The sequence below is a fragment of the Oncorhynchus tshawytscha genome, unplaced genomic scaffold (genome assembly GCF_018296145.1).
Source record: "Oncorhynchus tshawytscha isolate Ot180627B unplaced genomic scaffold, Otsh_v2.0 Un_contig_8799_pilon_pilon, whole genome shotgun sequence".
NCBI classification, from domain to species: Eukaryota; Metazoa; Chordata; class Actinopteri; order Salmoniformes; family Salmonidae; genus Oncorhynchus; species Oncorhynchus tshawytscha.
In genome coordinates this window covers 138100-159734 of record NW_024609746.1, presented here as the reverse complement: position 1 = coordinate 159734, position 21635 = coordinate 138100, and the positions used below count along the sequence as shown (strand labels likewise).

Here is a 21635-nt window from a genome sequence, read left to right as displayed (position 1 = left end):
ATGGAGCCCTCTGATTAAATCAACCACCATGCTGTCAATCTCAAAACGCCTGTAATGAAATGAACAGCAATCTGTTTCGATTGACATTCAAGAAGCACTTAGTTTGCGTAAGTGTACAGTCTGCACATACAAATGGATTTGATGAAGCTATGATAATAAGACGAAATCTGGAGGAAATCTACCACATCTTTATCTTTACTTCGAAGAGATGCCATCTGCTAATTTGTTTTATCAGATTCTTGGGGGAGGGGGAGATTAGACAGCCGTGCAAAATGAAGCTGTTGTACAACAGAGTGCTTTCCATTTCATTATTATATTGTTACATAATTCAACTGTAGGAATATGATATGTTGAAACCTTGTTCTTTTTTGATGTTCCCTCAATTCTGATCAGAGTTTAGGAATTAGGATTTAACCTGCGCAAGGGGGATCAATTAAATATGATTACAAAAGACTGCTACAGTGACTAACATCAGGAAAATATTTTTGGGGGGGATGGAGATACACAATTCAATATATAAATACATAAGTGTAGTCGATGTGAAATGGCTAGCTAGTTAGCGGTGGTGCGCGCTAGTGGCGTTTCCATCGGTGACGTCACTTGCTCTGAGACCTTGAAGTAGTGGTTCCCCTTCCCCCGGCTTTTGTGGAGCGATGGGTAACGATGCTTCGAGGGTGACTGTTGACGTGTGCAGAGCGTCCCTGGTTCGCACCCAGGGCGAGGGGAAGGACGTAAAGTCTATACTGTTATATTGGTGCCGTGACCTGGATCACTGGTTGCTGCGGAAAGAGGAGGTCAAAAGGGGGGTGAGTGTAGCCGATGTGAAATGGCTAGCTAGTTAGCGGTGGTGCACGATAGTGGCGTTTCAATCGGTGACGTCACTTGCTCTGAGACATTGAAGTAGTTGTTCCCCTTACTCTGCAAGGGCCGCGGCTTTTGTGGAGCGATGGGTAACGATGCTTCGAGGGTGACTGTTGACGTGTGCAGAGTGTCCCTGGTTCGCGCCCAGGTCGGGGCGAGGGGACGGACGTAAAGTCTTTACTGTTACATAAGCATACCCTTTTCCCATAGTCATATAATCTATGTGGGGAAAGCCACAGGAGGTTGGTGCCACCTTTTGGGGAGGACGGGCTCGTGGTAATGGCTGGTGTGGATTCAGAGGAATGGTATCATACACATGGTTTCCATGTGTTTGATGCCATTCCTTTGGCTCAGTTCCAGCCATTATTATGAGTCATCCTCCCCTCTGCAGCCTCCACTGGGGAATGTGTTTTCCTGGCTCTGGACCGGAGCATTGTCATGCTTGTTGCCATGACACCAATCATTTGACAATGGCGGCAAACCCTGCTCATTGCGGCAGTCTTGTCAGGACTTTTCCCCCACAATTAAAAACAGTTCTACATTTATGGTTTTTCATATATGGTGGTTCTCTGTTTATTGTTCAATTGTAAACTATTTATTTATCCGACTCCACCCTGCCCAGCTAACACACACAACTGCTAATATTATCCTTCTACCGTAGAATAGGAATATGAGAATTCCATTAATTGTCACTCAATGGGAAGCATGTGAGCAGTGTAATTATGTAAGTTGGCTTGTCATTAATACAAAAAGTTACCTTTGTGTTCGTGCCGATGCCGAAAGTAGCTGTGAACAACAATTTATTCCCCCCTCTGATCTAATCTTATTTACCTCATGAAATGAAGTCTTACCAAGTCACTCCTCAATAAAAGGGGCAGAGAAATCTACTACAATAACTACTACCTAGTAGAAATCGACTATTAATCTAATTTATTGAGGTCACATGACATTGCACAATCACAGGAATAAATATCACAGATAGAAACAAATAGGAAAGCAGATGCTTGGCAATCCAGTGAGTGAGCAGAACAAGAAAACACATTTCTAAGAGACGTAGTAGATAAAAGTACAAACAGCTTGAGATGGGGGCTGATCTGTTGATGTTTCCAGTTAATATTCTGGTATGAGACTTTCTCTTTCAGCATTCTAAAATAACACCAACAGCAGCTCCAGGTTCTCGCTAGGAAATGAGTTATTTGCTGCCAGGAAAATGACTGGGGTGTTGGCCCTCAAGATCTTCAGATATGTAGGTTGGACCATTAAATCATCCCCAAGCCCCCCTGTTCATGCTGTCAATACCCAAACGCATATAGTAGGTGTGTGTACTTGCATGTGTGTGTGTGTTCAGGTGTGCACTTGCACGTGTGTGGATGTGGCAGCTGAAATGGGACGTCCTGTGAGACCCGTGCTACCCTCTAGCTATAGAAGGCATTAAATCAACACCCTAGCAGTCGCGCTGGGTGACATTTCACACGCACACAGTGTTTTACGTCCCAGAGGGCACCTGGGTAGAGGCAGGGATGATGACACGCACAGCTAACTAACACCCAACCAGAGCGTTCTAGTGTTACTGGCGGTTAAACTCCAGACCCCCGCCGTCTCCAATAGTAGCTGCCCACCATGCTTGAAAAACCATGTTTTGAACAGGGAGAAGTGCCTTTTAGGGTTTTTGAGTTTTTAAAAAATTTACAAGAGACATTTCAGGTAAACTACTCCTCATCTAGGTATATCAAAGAGGGTCATAGCCAGCATTCACATCTGTATCCACCTCTCATCCTATTGGTAAAGCTGCCCTGAGGCAATTCAACTTGATGGGGTTCATTGACCACCGAAACAACCAGGTGGGCTCAACGGTGCATAATAGACATAAACATGTTACCATCTTCTAAATGGGGTTTGTCTTTTTGTTCTTTCCAGAATCAACATATCGCCATCAAGCAACCATAGACGATGAGGTTGTGACCATGGAGATCCTTGACACAGCCGGACAGGTTGGAGCTTCAGCAACTTTGCACAGAAAACCGACATTTGTGTAGAGAAATGTTTATACTCTGACTGGCAATAGAATAAGAATAATTCATAGTCAATTGAATATCCCAGTTCAACCTTACTGTATAATGATGACTTAGAGTTTATTCACAGTAGCAGTCCTAGCTAAACCAAATCCTCGTTAGCGTTGCTCTATTCTGTTCTAATCAGCCATTGGGTAAACACATTATACGATAAATGTGCTGCTGCTAGTCTGAGTACGTAGGTGTTCTGCCTGCTACTAATTTCCCCTGTGAAACATCAAGCCAAGTCATCCTTCGCTCATTACACTGTATTCTATTTTGAGAGTGCAGGGAGTGAGAGTTTAGGTGAGGGCCTCACCAAGCGTTGCTAGACATGTCTTTCTCTGTCAGAGAGCCAGTGTAGAGCTGAGGTTTCTTCGTTCTCTTCAAAGCTGTTGAAAGTGGTGAGTACATATATCAAGCCTTTTGATTCTTGATTCTTCTTGGACCCCGAAGGCATCCTTATACCTCAGATAAGTTCAGAAGTCGGTCAGTTATATAGATGTCAAGTATCACTATGTTCAATGTGAGTTATGCAACAGTTATTGTAACAAAGTAAGTTATTATTACCAATAACAGTTGAGGTCAAGAATATCATCACACGACTAGTAAGTTTTGTTACGACAGGACTGGCTGTACCGACTTGATGAAATCAGGAGCAGCTGCTGAAATTTGTACCCAGTTCAGAAGGGTAGCCGACTGTTCAAATCTGGGGGATTTAAAAAGTGTTATGTTGAGAAAGGAGAAATAAAGCATTTGAATCCGCTGAAAACATATTATTTTATAAAAAGCTCTGTTCAGATGCCTCAATTCTCCATCACTTGTTCAATGAAGGCTTGCATAGAGTTATTGTTTCTTTGCCTTGTGGATATACCAGACAACAAGTGAGCCTATTGGTCAACAGTATTCTAATTAGCTAGCTAGTTGCCGAAAGATTGTTGCTAAAAAAATATCCTGCCCTCCTGTATCTTTACCTCAGGAGGACACGCAGCAGAAGGAGAGCCACATGCGCTGGGGCGATGGCTTCGTCATTGTCTATGACATCACTGACCGGGGCAGCTTTGACGAAGTGGCTCCTTTGCGAGGCCTCCTAGAGGAAGTCAAGAAACCCAAGAATGTCCCGTTGGTTCTGGTGGGCAACAAAGCCGACCTAGACCATGCCCGACAGGTCGGCACAGAGGAGGGCGAGCGGCTGGCTGCCGAGATGGCGTGCGCCTTCTACGAGTGCTCGGCCTGCGCCGACGAGGGTGGCATGGTGGCGGAAGCATTCCATGAGCTGTGTCGCGAGTTGAGGCGCCGCAAGGTGGTCCAGGGCAAGGCCAGGCGCCGTAGCTCCACCACCCACGTCAAGCAGGCCATCAACAAGATGCTGACCAAGATCAGCAGCTAGGGGTAGCCGCTGAGCACACTCCACAGAGGATAAACTCAAGAAAAACTAAAGAACAAAGTGACTGATTTCAAGGGTTTAGATGTGTAGAAATATCATGCAGCCATCAAAGCTCCTAAAGAGCACAAATATAAAATTATGAATGAACAGCGAACCTCTTCGTACGTAGTATCAATGCACAATCAATGAAGATTTGCATTGATACCGAGTGTGCCAAAAATCGCTCTCCATTCAACACTGATTCTAAAGGGGAAGGTTGTAGGCCATTATTACTCGCTCTTTGACCATGCTCCACAACTAAGGTCAGAAGTACAAAGGGGAACATAATAATCACATGATGGGAACTACTTTGTCCGTGAGGGAGGTGAAGATGCTTTTGTTTCATAGCCAACTGGGACATTTCTGTATACTGCCAAGGAAGGGGGGAGAGTCCGTTATTCAGAAATCCCAAATCTCTAAAATTCACTCTTCCTTCTTGAGCAGCATGGTGAATACCCCAGTTTTGTGTCTATAGCTCCACCAACTTTAAAGAAAATATTGTCCATGAACCAACCTTTTTGTTTATTAGAAATGGACAAACAATTTGTAGTTCCCTGTAGCTTGTTTGTGGGATAATGTTTTGATATGCTCTAGGCCAGTGTTTCCCAACCCTGGTCCTCCAGTACACATCCTTATTGTAAACCTAGACAAGCACACCTGGTTCCACTTGTCAGCTAATCCTCAAGCCCTCAATGAGTTGCGTTTAATCCAGGCCTACAACAAAAATGTGTATGAGGACCGGTGTTGGGAAACACGTCTCTTGGTCAATGGATGTATGTTCTTTGAGCAGCGTTAAAGGATTCATGAAACATCAACAGAGTTTTCATGGTCTTAGATCATTATGTCGTCCGTTTGCAGAGCTCTGTTGGCCTTGGGTACTTGTTGACCTTAGACATTTCCTTTGAGCTGTGACACGATTGGTCAAATAAACAATTGTCCACCATACTATTATGACATCAAACAATGTCTCCCTCAACCCCCATCTCATACCAAGCGTAGGATAGGGCTATAGAGATCCTATCTCAAATATGTTTTTCATCTAAAGAACCTAAGATAGGAGGAGGAGACCCAAGTTTTCAGTTTGTAAATCAACGCTAATACTGTTTCATGGTATCGTCCATCCATCATTCCGGTTCAAATTCCAGGGACGTTCTAAATGTACCTTAATTGTAAACTATGTATAATATTGCCTTTATCATTTGTCTCAAAGGAGTGTACAGTACATAACCCAGAGGCAGACAAAATGGTCGACATGTCTCCTATATTTTAACCAAATGCTGTTCCTTTGTTATCGAATGTACCTGAGCTGACTTAGTTTTGAGAATAGGGATAAAATGGACAAATTTGCTGTGCAATTGTAATTAAACATTAGATACATGTATATCCAAGACAAGTTTGAAAATGCCTCTTTTCTGATTAATCTTAAACAGTATGTTGTCATGCATAAACAAATTTCATTGTTTGTTATTTTTGACAGTAACGAAGCTGTATAATTCATATTATGGTTTAGAGTGACGGAAATGTCACATTTGCACAATACTTGTCAATCATAATGAAAGGTGCCCTCCATGAATCGAACCACGGGGGAACCACTAAGGCTACAAGGCAAAGTGCTATTTCAAACCCTGCAATCCTTTTCCCAAAATGTCAAAAACATTACCACTTTTACCAAAAATCAATGTGTAATTCATGTGACCCAAACTACATTTTATTGCTTGAGCAGTTAAGGAAACAATACAAACCCTGTAGTCCTCAAAGAAAACACAATACAAACCCTGTAGTCCTCAAAGAAAACACACTAAAGTCTTGGAGAGTTTGGGTGCTGTTTAGGAGTGTCCAGTCTCAGGGCGGATAAGCCTGCTGTAATTACAAAGTAGTGAATCTCTCAAAATAACTGCACCAGAGGACCACTACAACCCCAGTGCTCCTCCCTCTGGAGTCCCTAACCAGTAGCACACAGCTGGAGACAGTTAGCTCCATCACGTGACCGGTGTAGGCCTAAATATAGATTCATAGTTCGCAGACATGTGTACATTTGTCCATCCAATGACTGGTTGAATACTACAGGCCTGTAGATTGATTCATAGCTTGCAGATGTAGGCTGTACATTTAGATGTCTCTTGGCTGTGTATTCTTGGACACAGACCAGTTGGAGAAGAAAGATGCTGTATCTATGGGATTATAAAGATGACAGAACTGCATGAGTTTGCATTTTGAATTGCATGTTCGCAAGTTTGATTCCCAAATGTGTAATTTAATTTGGCACGCATGTATCATGTGTGAAAGATTTTACAATGGTCGCAAACCTGTAACTTGACATCTGAATACATTCAGTATAATTTATTTTCAGAATTATTACAAGTCCATTTACGAGTATGAATATTCTGCTGTGAATCAAAAATACACTTGCATGCGCCGTCACTTGTCAAGAGATTCCCAAGTAAAAATCTTTGCACTCTGGAGGCAGGACTTTTTACTCCTGACCAATCAGTTCCCTCTGCCAAAACCACAGCAACCTAACCATTGGCTGGATTGTTCCATTAATCAAATCTCAGGAAGTAGCTACCCACATGCACAAGAGAGGATGAGGTAAATGAAACCAAAACTATCTGATTGAAAGTAAGTGTCAATTATCTATATTCATTGCATTCTTTTGTGAAAAGGTATGACAGTAGTTTGCTTATCATGTGAAATATAATGGTACATTTCAGGTGAACTCCAGACCAGCCATTGCATTGGCAGATGCTATTGTCTTAGCTAGCTGGCCTCATTCATCCTAGCTTTACAATCAACTGGCTAGCTTTATCAGGCACCTTTAGAAGGGAAAACAAATATATTTGCTAGTTAACCATCTGAATGATAAAGTTGATTATAAATGCCATTAGCTAGCTAGATATCTAGTTAACTCCCACTGTCATCACTGCAGTGTGGCTAATGTTAGCTAGGTTTCTCAAAAATATACCGTACCAGTCAAGTACCAGTTTAGACACACCACACTCAAGGCAAAGGGTGGCTACTTTGAAAAACCTCAAATATAAAATATATTTTGATTTAACACTTTTTTGATTACTGTGTTATTTCATAGTTTGTCTTCACTATTCTACAATGTATTAAGAAAAACCCTTGAATGAGTAGGTGTATCCAAACTTTTGACTGGTACTGTATATTATAAAAAATAGTTTTGAAACTCATATCGCATTATGATTAATGGTTATAATTGCAATGCATAGCTGATAAGAAAAAAAATATCAGTACGTACCTGGCTCAAGAGAAGGAATATAATATCTATTGTTTACAGGAAACTCATTCATCAATTTTAGATGAAGTTGTGTTGGAAAAGGTCCGGGGCAAAATATACTTCTCCCATGTTTGAAGAAACTCAAAAGGGATGATGATATTAATTACCAATAATTTTGATCCGAATGTGCAAGTTGGATGGATTCTTTTAAATATGTTATTTGAACATAAACCAATTTGGCTCAATCTATACGGTCCAAATAAATCATCCACACTTCTTTGAAAATATATAAAATAATATATCAAGCCTACAAACAATACAAGACTCCAGTGGGAGATTATAATACAATTCTGAATACCTCAATGGACCATATAGGAAATCACACTACAAACTATCACCCTTATGCACTTAAGGAAATTACGAAAATCATGGATATATTGAAACTAGGGGATATGTGGAGGCTTAAATATCCTGACCTAGTGAGATATACATGGCGGAGGCTCAATTAAGCTAGTCCTCGACTAATTTCTTATGTCATTCTTGCTGGCACCAAAAGTAAAAAAAAAAAAAAAAGTTTGTTAGGGGACAGAATGCTGTCGGACCATCAAATTATTGCCATTGCCGCTTACAGAATTTCCACATGGTTGAGGATATTGGAAATTTTATCAAAGCCTATTGGATGACAACTTGTTTTTAACTTCTTTGGGACTGGGGGCAGTATTGAGTAGCTTGGATAATAAGGTGCCCAGAGTAAACTGCCTGCTACTCAGGCCCAAAAGCTATAATATGCATACAATTAGTAGATTTGGATAGAAAACACTGAAGTTTCTAAAACTGTTTGAATAATGTCTGAGTATAACATTTCTCATATGGCAGGCTAAAACCTGAGGAAAAAATCCAGCAGGAAGGTTTGTAGTTTTTCAAGTCATTGCCTATCGAATATACAGTGTCTATGGGGTCATATTCCTAAGGCTTCCACTAGATGTCAACAGTCTTTAGAACATTGTTTCAGGCTTCTACTGTGAAGTGGGAGAGAATGAGAGCTGTTTGAGTTAGGTGTCTGGCAGAATGCCATGAGCTAAATCACACGCGTGGCCGTGAGTGGTAGCTGCGTTCCTTTTCATTTCTAAAGACAAAGGAATTGTCCAGTTGAAACATTTATTAAAGATTTATGATAAAAACATCCTAAAGATTGATTCTATACATCGTTTGACATGTTTCTGCGAACTGTAATATAACTTTTTGGACTTTTCGTCTGAACCTTTGCCTGTACTTGCCCGCACCTCGTGAGTTTGGATTTGTGAACTAAATGCGCATACAAAAAGGAGGTATTTGGACATAAAGTCCATAATTTGTCGAACAAAACAAACATTTATTGTGGAACTGGGATTCCTGGGAGTGCACTCTGATGAAGATCATCAAAGGTAAGTGAATATTTCTAATGCTATTTCTGACTTTTGTAACACCTCTCCTTCTTTGGAAAATGGCTGTATGTTTTTCTGTGGCTAGGTGCTGACCTAACATAATTGCAAGGTGTGCTTTCGCCGTAAAGCCTTTTTGAAATCTGACACAGTGGTTGCATTAAGGAGAAGTTTATCTATATTTCCATGCATAACACTATCTTTTATCAATGTTTATTATGAGTATTTCTGTAATTTGATGTGGCTCTCTGCACTTTCACCGGATGTTTGTTTGAGACCATGCATTTGTGAACATAACACACCAATTTCAAATAAGCTTTCTGGACATAAAGATTAACTTTATTGAACAAAACACATTTATTGTGTAACATGAAGTCCTGTGAGTGCCATCTGATGAAGATCATCAAAGGTTAGCGATTTCTGACTTTTGTGAGCCCTCTCCTTGGCTGGAAAATGGCTGTAGGGTTTTCTGTGACTAGGTGCTGACCTAACAATCATTTGGGGTGCTATCGCCGTAAAGCCTATTTGAAATCGGACACTCTGGCTGGATTTACAAAAAGTTTATTTTCTAAAATGGTTTAAAATACTTGTATGTTTGAGGAATTTTAATTATGGGATTTCTGTTGTTTAGAATTTGGCACTATGCAATTTCACTGGCTGTTGGCGAGGCGCATATCCCAGAGAGGTTTTAACCAGGACAGAAGAATTTATAACATACTTTTTCTGACATAATATTAGGTACAGCAGATCCCCTTATTTAATGGGAAACTTTTAATGTGCCTTTAGAGGCCATGCAATTCAATAGCTACAAATCTTTAAAACAAAAGCAATTTAGGTCAAAATAATTAATATTAACAAAGGAAATAAAGAGACTAACAGTATAGATAGAAATAAAAACTGTACCATAGAGGCACAGAATATGTTAGAGGAAAAACAAAAAGAAATGGAGGAACTTATTCAAGAAAGATCAAATCTAATATATTATAAAAATAAAGCGACCTGGATAGAATGGGGGAAAAAAGCACCAATTTTTTATCTTCAACATAGAAATGCTACCAAAAATAATTTACTGAAACTTTATACAATATTTCGAAAGTGGATGCGATGTACTTTAAGCTACAGTATGTTTTAATTTCAGTCTCCTCCTTCTCCACTAACTGTAGTTAATTGTAAGGATTTTTTTTATAATGTAAAATTAACAGCTGTACAGAAAGACTCATGTGAAGGCCAAATTACAGAGGAGTAACTTCTTGATGCAATTAAAGCTTTTAAGTCTGGGAAAACTCCAGGGCTGGATGGCATACCAGTTGAGGTATACCAAAACTTTTTTGATGTACTCAGAGGAATGTTATTAGCATGTTTTAACCACTCCCATAAAAATGGTAGATTATCAGATACTCAACAAGGTCTGATTTAATTTTTACTGAAACAGTCAGTATTTTTACAGTCCTTTTATAAAATTGGAGGCCCCTTACACATCAGTGTTGTGATGCACAAATTCTAGCAAAATGCATAGTGCATAGAATTAAAAAGGTATTGTTGGATATTATTCATCCGAATCAGACAGGTTCTTTACATGGATGATACATTGGAGATAATATAAGACAAGTATTGGAAACAATAGAACAGTATGAAAAATCAGGGAAACCAGGTCTGGTATTCATGGCTGACTTTGAAAATGGGAATGTATATATAAATGCCTGGAATATTTAAATTTGGGAGAATCTCTTATAATATGGGTTAAAGTTATGTAAAGTAACCTTAGGTGTAAAATAGTAAATAATGGCTACTTCTCAGAAAGTATTAAACTGTCAAGAGGAGTAAAACAAGGTTGTCCACTATCGGCGTATCTATTTATTATGGCCATCGAAATGTTAGCTATTAAAATCAGATCCAACAATAATATCAAGGGGCTAGAAATCCAGGGCTTAAAAACAAAGGTGTCATTGTATGCTGATGATTCAGCATACATGATTCAATCCCTCCACAGCCTCAGAGGATCTTAGATACCTTTTCTAACCTCTATGGATTACAACCCAATTATGATAAGGGTACTATATTTAAGGCCAGAGGGCATGTGATATATGGCCAATATACCACGGCTAAGGGCTGTTCTATGCACAACGCAATGCAGAGTGCCCGTTACAGCCCTTAGTTGTGGTATATTGGCCATATACCACAACCCCCGAGGTGCTTTATTGTTACCAACGTAATTAGCGAAGTAAAAATAAATGTTTGGTCATACGGTGGTATACGGTCAGATATACCACGGCTGTAAGCCTATCAGCATTCAGGGCTTGAATCACCCAATTTATAATACTTATTGTATCACTAAGAAATATACATTTTACATTACTGTGTAGTTACCAATAAAATGGTCTGACAGTGAAGTGGACATACTTGGTACCCATACCCCGAAAGAAGGAAATGATCTAACTGCAATACATTTTAATAGAAAGTTAACAAAAATAGATAAGATCTTGCTACCATGGAAAGTAAAATAACTGTCTATTTGTGGAAAAATCACCCTGATTAACTCTTTAGTCATATCCAAGTTTAGCTAGTTGCTTCTGGCCTTGCCTACACTTGTTTTTAAAATGATATGAGCAATGAAATCTTCAGTTTTATTTGGAACAGCAAGCCAGACAAAATTAAACTGGTCTATTTATATAATGACTATGAATTCAGAGGGCAGAAATGACTAAATATTAAAGCCTTAGACCTCTGACTAAGGCTTCAGTCATAGAAAAGGTACTGGATTTGGAGTGACACGCAAAATTAAAGTGGAAAACCACACTACAAGCTGATCCAACTTTGATGTAATGTCCTTAAAACAAGTCAAAATGAGGCTCAGTAGTGTGTGTGTGGCCTCCACGTGCCTGTATGACCTCCCTACAACGCCTGGGCATGCTCCTGATGAGGTGGCGGATGGTCTCCTGAAGGATCTCCTACAAGACCTGGACTAAAGCATCCGCCAACTCCTGGACAGTCTGTGGTGCATGAGCGAGACATGATGTCCCAGATGTGCTCAATTGGATTCAGGTCTGGGGAACTGGCGGACCAGTCCATAGCATCAATGCCTTCCTCTTGCAGGAACTGCTGACATACTCCAGTCACATGAGGTCTAGCATTGTCTTGCATTAGGAGGATCCCAGGGCCAACCGCACCAGCATATGGTCTCACAAGGGGTCTGAGGATCTCATCTCGGTACCTAATGGCAGTCAGGCTACCTCTTGCGAGCACATGGAGGGCACACCATGACTGACCCACCGCCAAACCAGTCATGCTGGAGGATGTTGCAGGCAGCAGAACGTTCTCCACGGCGTCTCCAGACTCTGTCACGTCTGTCACATGTGCTCAGTGTGAACCTGCTTTCAGCTGTGAAGAGCACAGGGCGCCAGTGGCTAATTTGCCAATCTTGGTGTTCTCTAGCAAATGCCAAACGTCCTGCACGGTGTTGGGCTGTAAGCACAACCTTCACCTGTGGACGTCGGGCCCTCATACCACCCTCATGGAGTCTGTTTCTGACCGTTTGAGCAGACACATGCACATTTGTGGCCTGCTGGAGGTCATTTTGCAGGGCTGTGGCAGTGCTCCTCCTGCTCCTCCTTGCACAAAGGCGGAGGTAGCGGTCCTGCTGATGGGTTGTTGCCCTCCTACGGCCTCCTCCACATCTCCTGATGCACTGGCCTGTCTCCTGGTAGCGCCTCCATGCTCTGGACACTACGCTGACAGACACAGCAAACCTTCTTGCCACAGCTCGCATTGATGTGCCATCCTGGATGAGCTGCACTACCTGAGCCACTTGTGTGGGTTGTAGACTCCGTCTCATGCTACCACTAGAGTGAAAGCACCGCCAGCATTCAAAAGTGACCAAAACATCAGCCAGGAAGCATAGGAACTGAGAAGTGGTCTGTGGTCACCACCTGCAGAACCACTCCTTTATTGGAGGATGTCTTGCTAATTGCCTATAATTTCCACCTGCCTATTCCATTTGCACAACAGCATGTGAAATTTATTGTCAATCAGTGTTGCTTCCTAAGTGGACAGTTTGATTTCACAGAGGTGTGATTGACTTGGAGTTACATTGTGTTGTTTAAGTGTTCCCTTTATTATTTTGAGCAGTGTATATTTATAAAATGTCTAAATGTGGATAAAGTCAAGGGGTCTGAATACTTTCTGAATGCACTGTATATATCTAAAAATATGCATGACTTACTGACACTGACAGTAAGTCATGCTGGTAGCAGGCCTCAACCTGGATGCAGGGAAATGTCCTGCCTTGTAGTATGGTTGTATCCATCTCTACCAGGCTCTTAGAAATCAAACCTGCATAGAATAACAAAGTAAAATGGTAACTGTACAGTATTTAGTAAATTGAAGTCATGACAGCCATATATTCTTTATACAGGAGTGTGAAGGTTTTTGTTCCAGCACTTCACTAACACCACATTCAATTAATTGTAGTCTAAATTTAACAAATACATACACACAGTTTAGTCCCCTGGGACAGAAATCACCCAAATCTGTATTATTGAATGAGCTTCCCAAATTACAAGCTAAACTACAATTCTGCATGATATAAACAGATCCACACGTTATTCTCTATCTAACATTGAGAACAAGATGGCTGGGAGTTTCCCAAGTTCTTTAAATCTGTCTAGGTGTTAGGAATGTGCTTCTACCTGAGGAAAAGAGCAGAGGGCTATGTAATAAAATTTGTAGACACATTGAGAGAAATAATATTTTTGTTTATATGGAACATTTTGGGGCTTTTTTAAATTTCAGCTCATGAAAAATTTGACTCTCGGGTGTCAACAAATATAATTAAAAGTTTACCCTATTCATCTATGGCAAAGATACTTATATGTTTGCCCTTTCATTGGTGTCTGGTGTTAGCTAGATACTGGCTATCTAGGTCTTCAGCCAGCATGGAACAAAGGGGGGTGGGGGTCGTTCAAAACTCTGACACATTTGTCAAGTCAACACATCGTTTGTGCTGCTGTAAACTGCATCACTAAGAGACATGCCAAACGGGGGATGTAAAATATTTTTGACGTCATTGGTTCAATTTCAATGTTGTTTTGAGTTACTTTGTGTATCAGTACATTTGCTTTTTGTTTTTACTGCAACACTGCTCACTGTATCCGCGTTGCTTGACATAGGCGTTTCAAAGAGCTGTCAGTCAACGCGAGCTCATGAATATAATATTATGGGTGATATTTTAGTAATGCAAAATACTGTTTTACATGGGAATCAGAATGACTGTTAGGGACCTTTAAATCATATCTAGCACACTTGTAGGACATTGGATCGATCTAGTGATCGAGTAGAAAGTAAATCTGTGACTAGTTGATCCTGAGGGCTGCACACATCTCATCTATATGTATTGCCTAAATGTGACTGTTGTCAGGGCTCTGGGGGTAAGCCCACCTGCTGTTATTCAGCACAACACACTCCAGTTGCAACTCTAACTGCTAATACAGTAACACCCTGCTGTGTCTGCCTTGGGTCCATGTTACCATATTTACCTCTGCAGGCAGATAACTCTTTCAGTGGCCAGAATCCCAGCACACTAACAACTCCAGGAGGCTTGGGTGTGTGTGTGCGCGTCTCCCTTAAACTCATATCTTTGGCATTAAATGCATGTCAACAGTGCAGATACAACAGTTCCACATCAAAGGACAGTTTTGTTTTATGTTGCCGTCATCTGGCCTTGAACTCAAATGGACAATTTTGTTGCTTATTTGTATCACAAATAATGTTCCATGTTTCAATCACAGTTATTATAAGGCCATGGTCAAATTGGTCCCTTTGGAATTGCTGTTTCTAGTATGAACAGTTGCTGGTAGCTTACCTGTTATTACAATTAAGAATGTACTGAGCTGCCATGGAAATATGTTGTCGTCTATAACAATTACATGTATATTACTTAGTTCAAGTAATACTGTATATATTCTCTTGGGTTCTGCCCAGTGACCGATTTGTGAAAACGACTTGGCTAAATCTGTCTAGTTGTATTACTCTAGGCCAGTCACAATCCCCATGCTGGACATCCTGTTTAACTTGGGAAAATAGAAAACATTTGCAGAACCTTTTGCAATCAAATCTAGGAAATTGAGTATGAACATGAATGAATGCACTCAAGCAGCGCACACACATGCATGCATACAACACACACACAAACCCATTAAAACATACTTCATGCTCTCATCCAATTTCCACATTCTCCAGACCCTTATGAAGAAATATGTTAAATGATGAATGTGTGTGTGTGGGAGGAGGGGGGGGGGTAAAAAAAACAGAACAGATAAACAGAAGAAATCCACTGTCAGAAGAGGAAATGAAATCACTATGGTCAGGGTACAATGTTCCGTCAATAACAGGCAGACTATATGAATCGATATATAGGCCAAATAGAATAATAGCTACCGAATGCTGCAGACAAAATACACAGGGAATTATCTTGAATTTACTTCAAAAGACTGTTCTGACTTCCTGATGAATACCTAACAGAGATAAGAATTGATGTCATCTTTGACAATGACATGTGCAGTCAGTCATATAACACCACATGTTATTCTCACAGAGGGACCACCCTGTAGCATTCAGTAGCGTGCTATTCAACAGGAACGATTCACCAATGTATTGCTGTTTGATTGTCATGTTGCCTACATACTATATCAGAATAGCCCTGATATATCATAATCTATAAGCATAACACATAGCACAAAACCCATTGCACAATATCTATTCCCTAGGCTTTTATAAAGTCATATTATAATGGACAGGCTATTGTCATGTCATCTTAGGTATAGATGGGAAGAAGCACTGACGGACGGTGGCTTAGACAAGAGGCTACGGACAACAGGCAGGAGGAGGAAATATTTCCATCTCATAAATGCAAGCACATAGAGATAACCACAACAATTGGTTAGCGGGTAATTGTCATCTTGGTGGCCTTCCATTCAACACTCCTAAGCTCGCTCGCTCTCTCTCTCTCTCATTGCAGTTACCATGACGACCAAGGCCTTCCCTTGATTCTAACCTAAGGAGATTCTCCCCCCCCTCCCCTCCCCCCTTTCTCTCTATGGTGACCGACACAATATACAGGTCTGGGAGATAGCGTAGGCACACACACACACATCATGCCCAAGAGTGGGAGGATCTTATCATATGAAACAAGGACCCCTGTGAGGCTGTGACGCATGTTCAGACCTGGAGGGGAAAGTGTGGTTAGAGACTTGGATGGAAGGGACAAGACTGGCATCTATACATAGCTCACAGGTGGGTTCACTAAAATTCCTTCCTTTGGAATGGTACAGAGGAAAGTTTTGTTCTCCTACTCCCACTCTCTACTTTATAATGTAATTGAGCAGATTCTGAATGAACAATCAGCATATGTAACATTAAGTGGGAGTTTTGGATAACTGCACATCGCAGTGGATTATTTCCAAATATCCATTTATTCAGATTGGATATATGAATCACTATTAACTTCACTGAGACCTGAAAAATAACAATCCTGAATAGCTGCCGTGCAATCCATGATCATGAAAAGCTAGAAAGTTGAATACAAAAAGTACTTAGTCCTTGTAATTTAAGTTGACAGTGTGCTGGAAGTACTCTGGTTGTAAATGTAGGTTTGGATTGGTTTGTTGAGGAGCAGTGCCTTCTACTGACAGACTAAAATCAATGCAAGCACACTTTCTTTCCTGTAGATTTTAGATAGATTGTAGATACTCAATCTGCTCTGTTTTCTGGTGGTTTCCAGACAAAATGATCATATTAGTTGCTACTAAAGCAAGTCAAATGTAATTATACTGAAAATATGTTTATTATTTTAATGGGAAAGTCAACCAGTCCATGTGTGTCTCACTGAGGGCCATTGGGGCCAGACGCAGTGCTCAGTGGCAGATGGGTGACTACTGTAAATAGACTCCCTGAAGTATGCAAGTGCAAGACCACGCTGGCCCAGCACAGTGATAATCATCATAGATCTAGATAGATAGTAGATACTCAGTCTGCTCTGTTTTCTGGTGGTTTCCAGAGAAGGAGGAGAGGGATGGAATGTAGAGGAGGCAGGTGGGAGGAGCTATGAGAGGACATTCTCATTGTAATGGCTTGAATTGGATAAATGGAATCAAACATCAAGCATATGGAAGCCACATACTGTATTTGACTCCATTCCATCCAGGTCACTTAAAATAAGGTTTCCCAAACTCAGTCTTGCACCCCCCCATCTTTTGGCCAAAGAGCAGATGCTGCCTTTATTAGTGCTGGATTTAGAACCTGGAGAAAAGCCATTGTAAAATTCACAGCACAACTGCCAAACCCACCGCCACTTTGTAACTAACAGCACACCAGCTAAATCCAATCAGTGCCCAGTTAACCAGCGCGTGGGGGAAACAGCGGCAAGGCATTGCTTGATGAAAATTGTTAGTTCAGTGCGACATGTAGCAAGACAGGAACAAGTCTTTAGAGGCCACACGGATGACGAGGGGAATTGCAACTGATGTATTGTTGAGGCTCAATTTGCCCATGTCTGGCTTACGTGGGCAGAGTCACTATGGTGCCTCAAACATGGCAGGAAAATACACAGGTGCACAGGCAATTGTGAGGAGGCAAGAGCCATTAGCCCTCTATGTGCATTGTTGAGCACACCTTGTAAATCTGATAACACAGGCTGGCTGCTCAGCCTCCCCACTGATCCGGGATTCCCTTTCTTGGGTCCATCAGTTTAGGTGTCCTGTATAGCCAGTCAGGAAAGTTTAAGAGCATTTTTTAATCAATTGCCACGTCCGAAGATACACATCAGACTACCCTGAAACCCCTATGTCCAACAAGGTGGACTGTGTTGAATACTGCTATTAGAGCTGTGCTAGGGCAGTATGAGTGGGTACTAAAGCAACCTAGAGGAGATGGCAAAAAACTGCTTCCAAGACACAGCTTCAACTGCCAGTGGCTTATTTGAGCACTTCAGCAAAGGAAAGACTGTGTTGGGCCTCACACTTGCCTATGCTGTTCTTGGAGAGCTTGAGGCTGTCTCTGGTATGCAGGCTGCAGTCGAGTGTGCGGTCATCGCTTAGGGCGCATCTCACCGGTGAGTTGATAAGAAATATCAGCGAATGCAGAGAAACAGGAGATTGAACATCAGTCAAGTTTCCCCCCTTTAGATAACACTAGCAACGTTGCGATCTACTGTGGGAATTGAGCTCGAATCAACGCAATCTTAGCCAATTTAACATACTGAAACAAAACGTAGGCACAGCGCATCGGAGTAGGATTCGATTGCATTGACAAGCAGCACAATTCACTCTACACAGACCGGTGCACAGCCAATCAGAGCTGCAGTAAGCCTATATGCAAATTAAATAGCATTATATGGATCTGTGCCAATCTGTTTACTGCACGAGCAGTCGCCAGTAGGTGCGCTTGTTTCGAGAACAAAGGCAAGAGCTGCATGTAGCCACCTGTTCATATTCTTTGGTAGTTTGTGAATTATTAGCCCAGTTATATAGCTAATTTCTAGTCAACAATGGGGGAGTGGTTGCTTCCTACAAGAGCACAAAATGTGTTGATTTCTAGCCAACATTTTCAGTCACCTCATTATTTGAAGGACAAGGGGCTAAACAGGTTAATGTCGAGCCCTGCATGTTTTTTCAAACGTCTCATGGAATGTAGGCCTACATTGAACAACACATTTGCACATTTGAACGATCTACTTCCATGTTAAAATGTTCTGGAATGCATTTTTCTATATTGTTTTTGGTGGTAGTCTACTCTGGTAAACGCACATTATGATACAATAGCCACAGTAGCCTAATTCGCCACTGTTAAAACTAACAAAGCGGGTACAGCAATTCACAGGGAACATTACACATAACATAAACTTGATGCCAAGATTAAAAGATGGATCAATGAAAACATTGCAAAATACTGTATTTTGTATAATATAAATGCAACAGGCAACAATTTTAAAGGTTTTACAGTTCATATAAAAGGAAATGAGTCATCTTAAATAAATTGATTAGGCCCTAATCTATGAATTTCACATGACTGGAGATAGCACCCCAAACGTGCTCAATGGATGACCTGTATACAGGCCATGGAAGAACTGGGACATTTTCAGCTTCCAGGAATTGTGTACAGATCCTTCCCGAAATGAGGCCGTGCATTATCATGTTGAAACAAAGTGATGGCAGGGGATGAATGTCACGAGAATGTGCCTCAGGATCTCGTCATGGTATCTCTGTGAATTCACATTTTTGAATGCGAAAACCTGAACCTTTTGTTGCTGCTGTGGTATCATTTTGGTATCAAGTATTGCTTTTTCAAATTCTGCCCTCTAGAGGAAACACATGGCACTTCGAAATCTGCAATAAATACATTTTCCACTTGAAAGATTTTTCTTTGCTGTTACAGTAAATTTAACCAAATCAATGTAAGGACACAAGGGCATGCTACTTTAAAAGATGGCTAGTTATTATTAGCCTGGTTCTGTATGGAATGCAGGCACATTATGGGACACAGGCCAGGTCATTATCAATTATTTGGAAAACTATCTCAAATAAAAAATTGGTGTGATCCAATTGCATGCTGGTGCCACCACTGAAAGAGTTGGTAGCAGTACCAGTGCCACCAGTGGAAAAGTGTAGAACCCTGCACACAGCTATTAATATAACGCATTGTCATCCCTACTGCCTCTGATCAGACAGGCTCACTAAACACAAATACTGTGTTTGTAAACTGTCTGAATGTTGGCATTTTCCCCTGACTGTCTGTAAATTAAAAACAAGAACATTGTGCGGTCTGCTTTGCTTAATATAAAGAATTTGATTTATAGCATTTACTCCTCAAGTATGAGTTGAGTATTTTTCAACCACTGTACTTAAGTACATTTAAAACCATATACTTTGACTTTTCCACAAGATGTGTTTTACTTGGTAGCTTTCACTTGAGTAATTTTCTATTAGTATAAGTAACGTTTCTTTGCTGTTACTCAAGTATGACAATTGAGTACTTTTTTCACCACTGCTTTTACACAAGGGTGAAACTGAAATGTTAGTTTAATGTCGCAGGTGAATAAATAATTACAAGTATTATGTAACAAATCTGGAAATAGAGAATTTGCCTCGTCTGTGAATTCTACAATATTTTTTCATTGCAGGTGAATGCAAAAATCAACATTCCATCAGAGGTATTTTATGAAGAATACTATATACACCTTTAAATATCACTTGCAGAGGCCAGTCAAATAACTCTGTGGCCTTATGTCATCACCTTTAATGACGATGTACTTATGCGTGACATGCACAGGCAGTCCCTTTGTCTACACCCTGGCACCCTAAAACTCAGAATTGGACAGTGAGGATACAGTTATAATTTCTACACATTCCACAACTATGAGGGTGAAACCATGGTATGGGTTATTTCAGCACCTATATTCATATATGACACCTCACACTAGTCACCTGCACCTGAGGGGCAAGAGGTCATTTTCATTTTATGGAGTTAACTGAAACGAGTGCTTTGACGAAAAAGAAAACTCCTTACAGAGACAGGCCCTATGTGTAATGTTACTCAGCTGATATGTACAGGTATGCAAGTTTTTAAGCCCGATTTTAATCCTCATCGTAAATTAACCAAGAGGTCAAAGGAATACTCACTTGAGACTAAATTTAAACACTCACTTACTCACTTCTTAACAGTCCAGATCATAGCAAAGTAAGGAATTCAGAAAACTATTTGGTCTGGAATGGGCCCAGGCCGTTGCCAATCTCCTACTCCAGGGATAGGCAACACTGGTCCTGGAGTTTCTGTACAGCACTTTGATATATCAGCTGATGTACGAAGGGCTATATAAATACATTTGATTTGATTTGATTTGAGTGCCACAGGCACTATATTTTGTATTTATTTATCCGACCTGGAAACCTAGGCGGGTTTTAATTTAGGCAAACACTGAACTGGGCCCGGTTTTCCAAAAGCATCTTAAAGCTAAATTCTTTGTTAGAACCATAGGAACATTTAGTAGCGAAGTGTGGTGCCTATTTGGGATTAAATCCTGCAGTACCTCCGGGCACTCAGGAACAGTTTCCTACCCCTGCCCAACTTCTAGACCCAGACCTCACGCCAACTCAAATAAATGACGAATCTGAGTCGAAGGAATTTTGGGATTTATCAATAAATATCCTGACAGTTGTGTGCTTTCAAGAGAAGTCAGAGGACTCACTAACAGCCTTAAATGGAGAAGACTTGTCTGTGATCAGACACTCACACTGAAATCTGGGACTTCAGAAACAGAAAGTGGGTTGGTGGTAGTTAATAAAGTTGTATGCTTTAAATGCAAAGTGACAGACAGTCAGAGAAAATGGAAAGTGCTTATAATTCCAATGTTGCCGTAAATTGATTTGTGGGTACTCACCTTGTAAATCCTCGGTGTTCTATGAGTTTCACGCCCTAAAGATCCCATGTCTGGGTATTCCTTATGACAAAGACAACGGGGACATGATGCTATGCATTCTACAGTACCTGAGATGGAGAATGGGATATTACATGGTTGTATAACAGGGGTTTATAATAGTCACTGTACAATGCTTTGTCAATACAAAAAATAAAAAGACTTAACCACTAAG

At 40.8% G+C, this 21635-nt stretch overlaps 1 protein-coding gene across 1 annotated transcript in view; it reads left to right on the top strand.

Moving 5' to 3' along the window:
• Positions 1 to 5726, top strand: part of LOC112214381 (ras-related and estrogen-regulated growth inhibitor) — a 59470-nt gene extending 53744 nt beyond the window's left edge. The window contains exons 4-5 of the mRNA XM_024373066.2: positions 2779 to 2852; positions 3892 to 5726. Coding sequence (XP_024228834.1) covers positions 2779 to 2852; positions 3892 to 4302 — 485 coding nt within the window. The 3' untranslated portion in view covers positions 4303 to 5726. The remainder of the gene's footprint in view (positions 1 to 2778; positions 2853 to 3891) is intronic.
• Positions 5727 to 21635: the final 15909 nt, after the last annotated feature.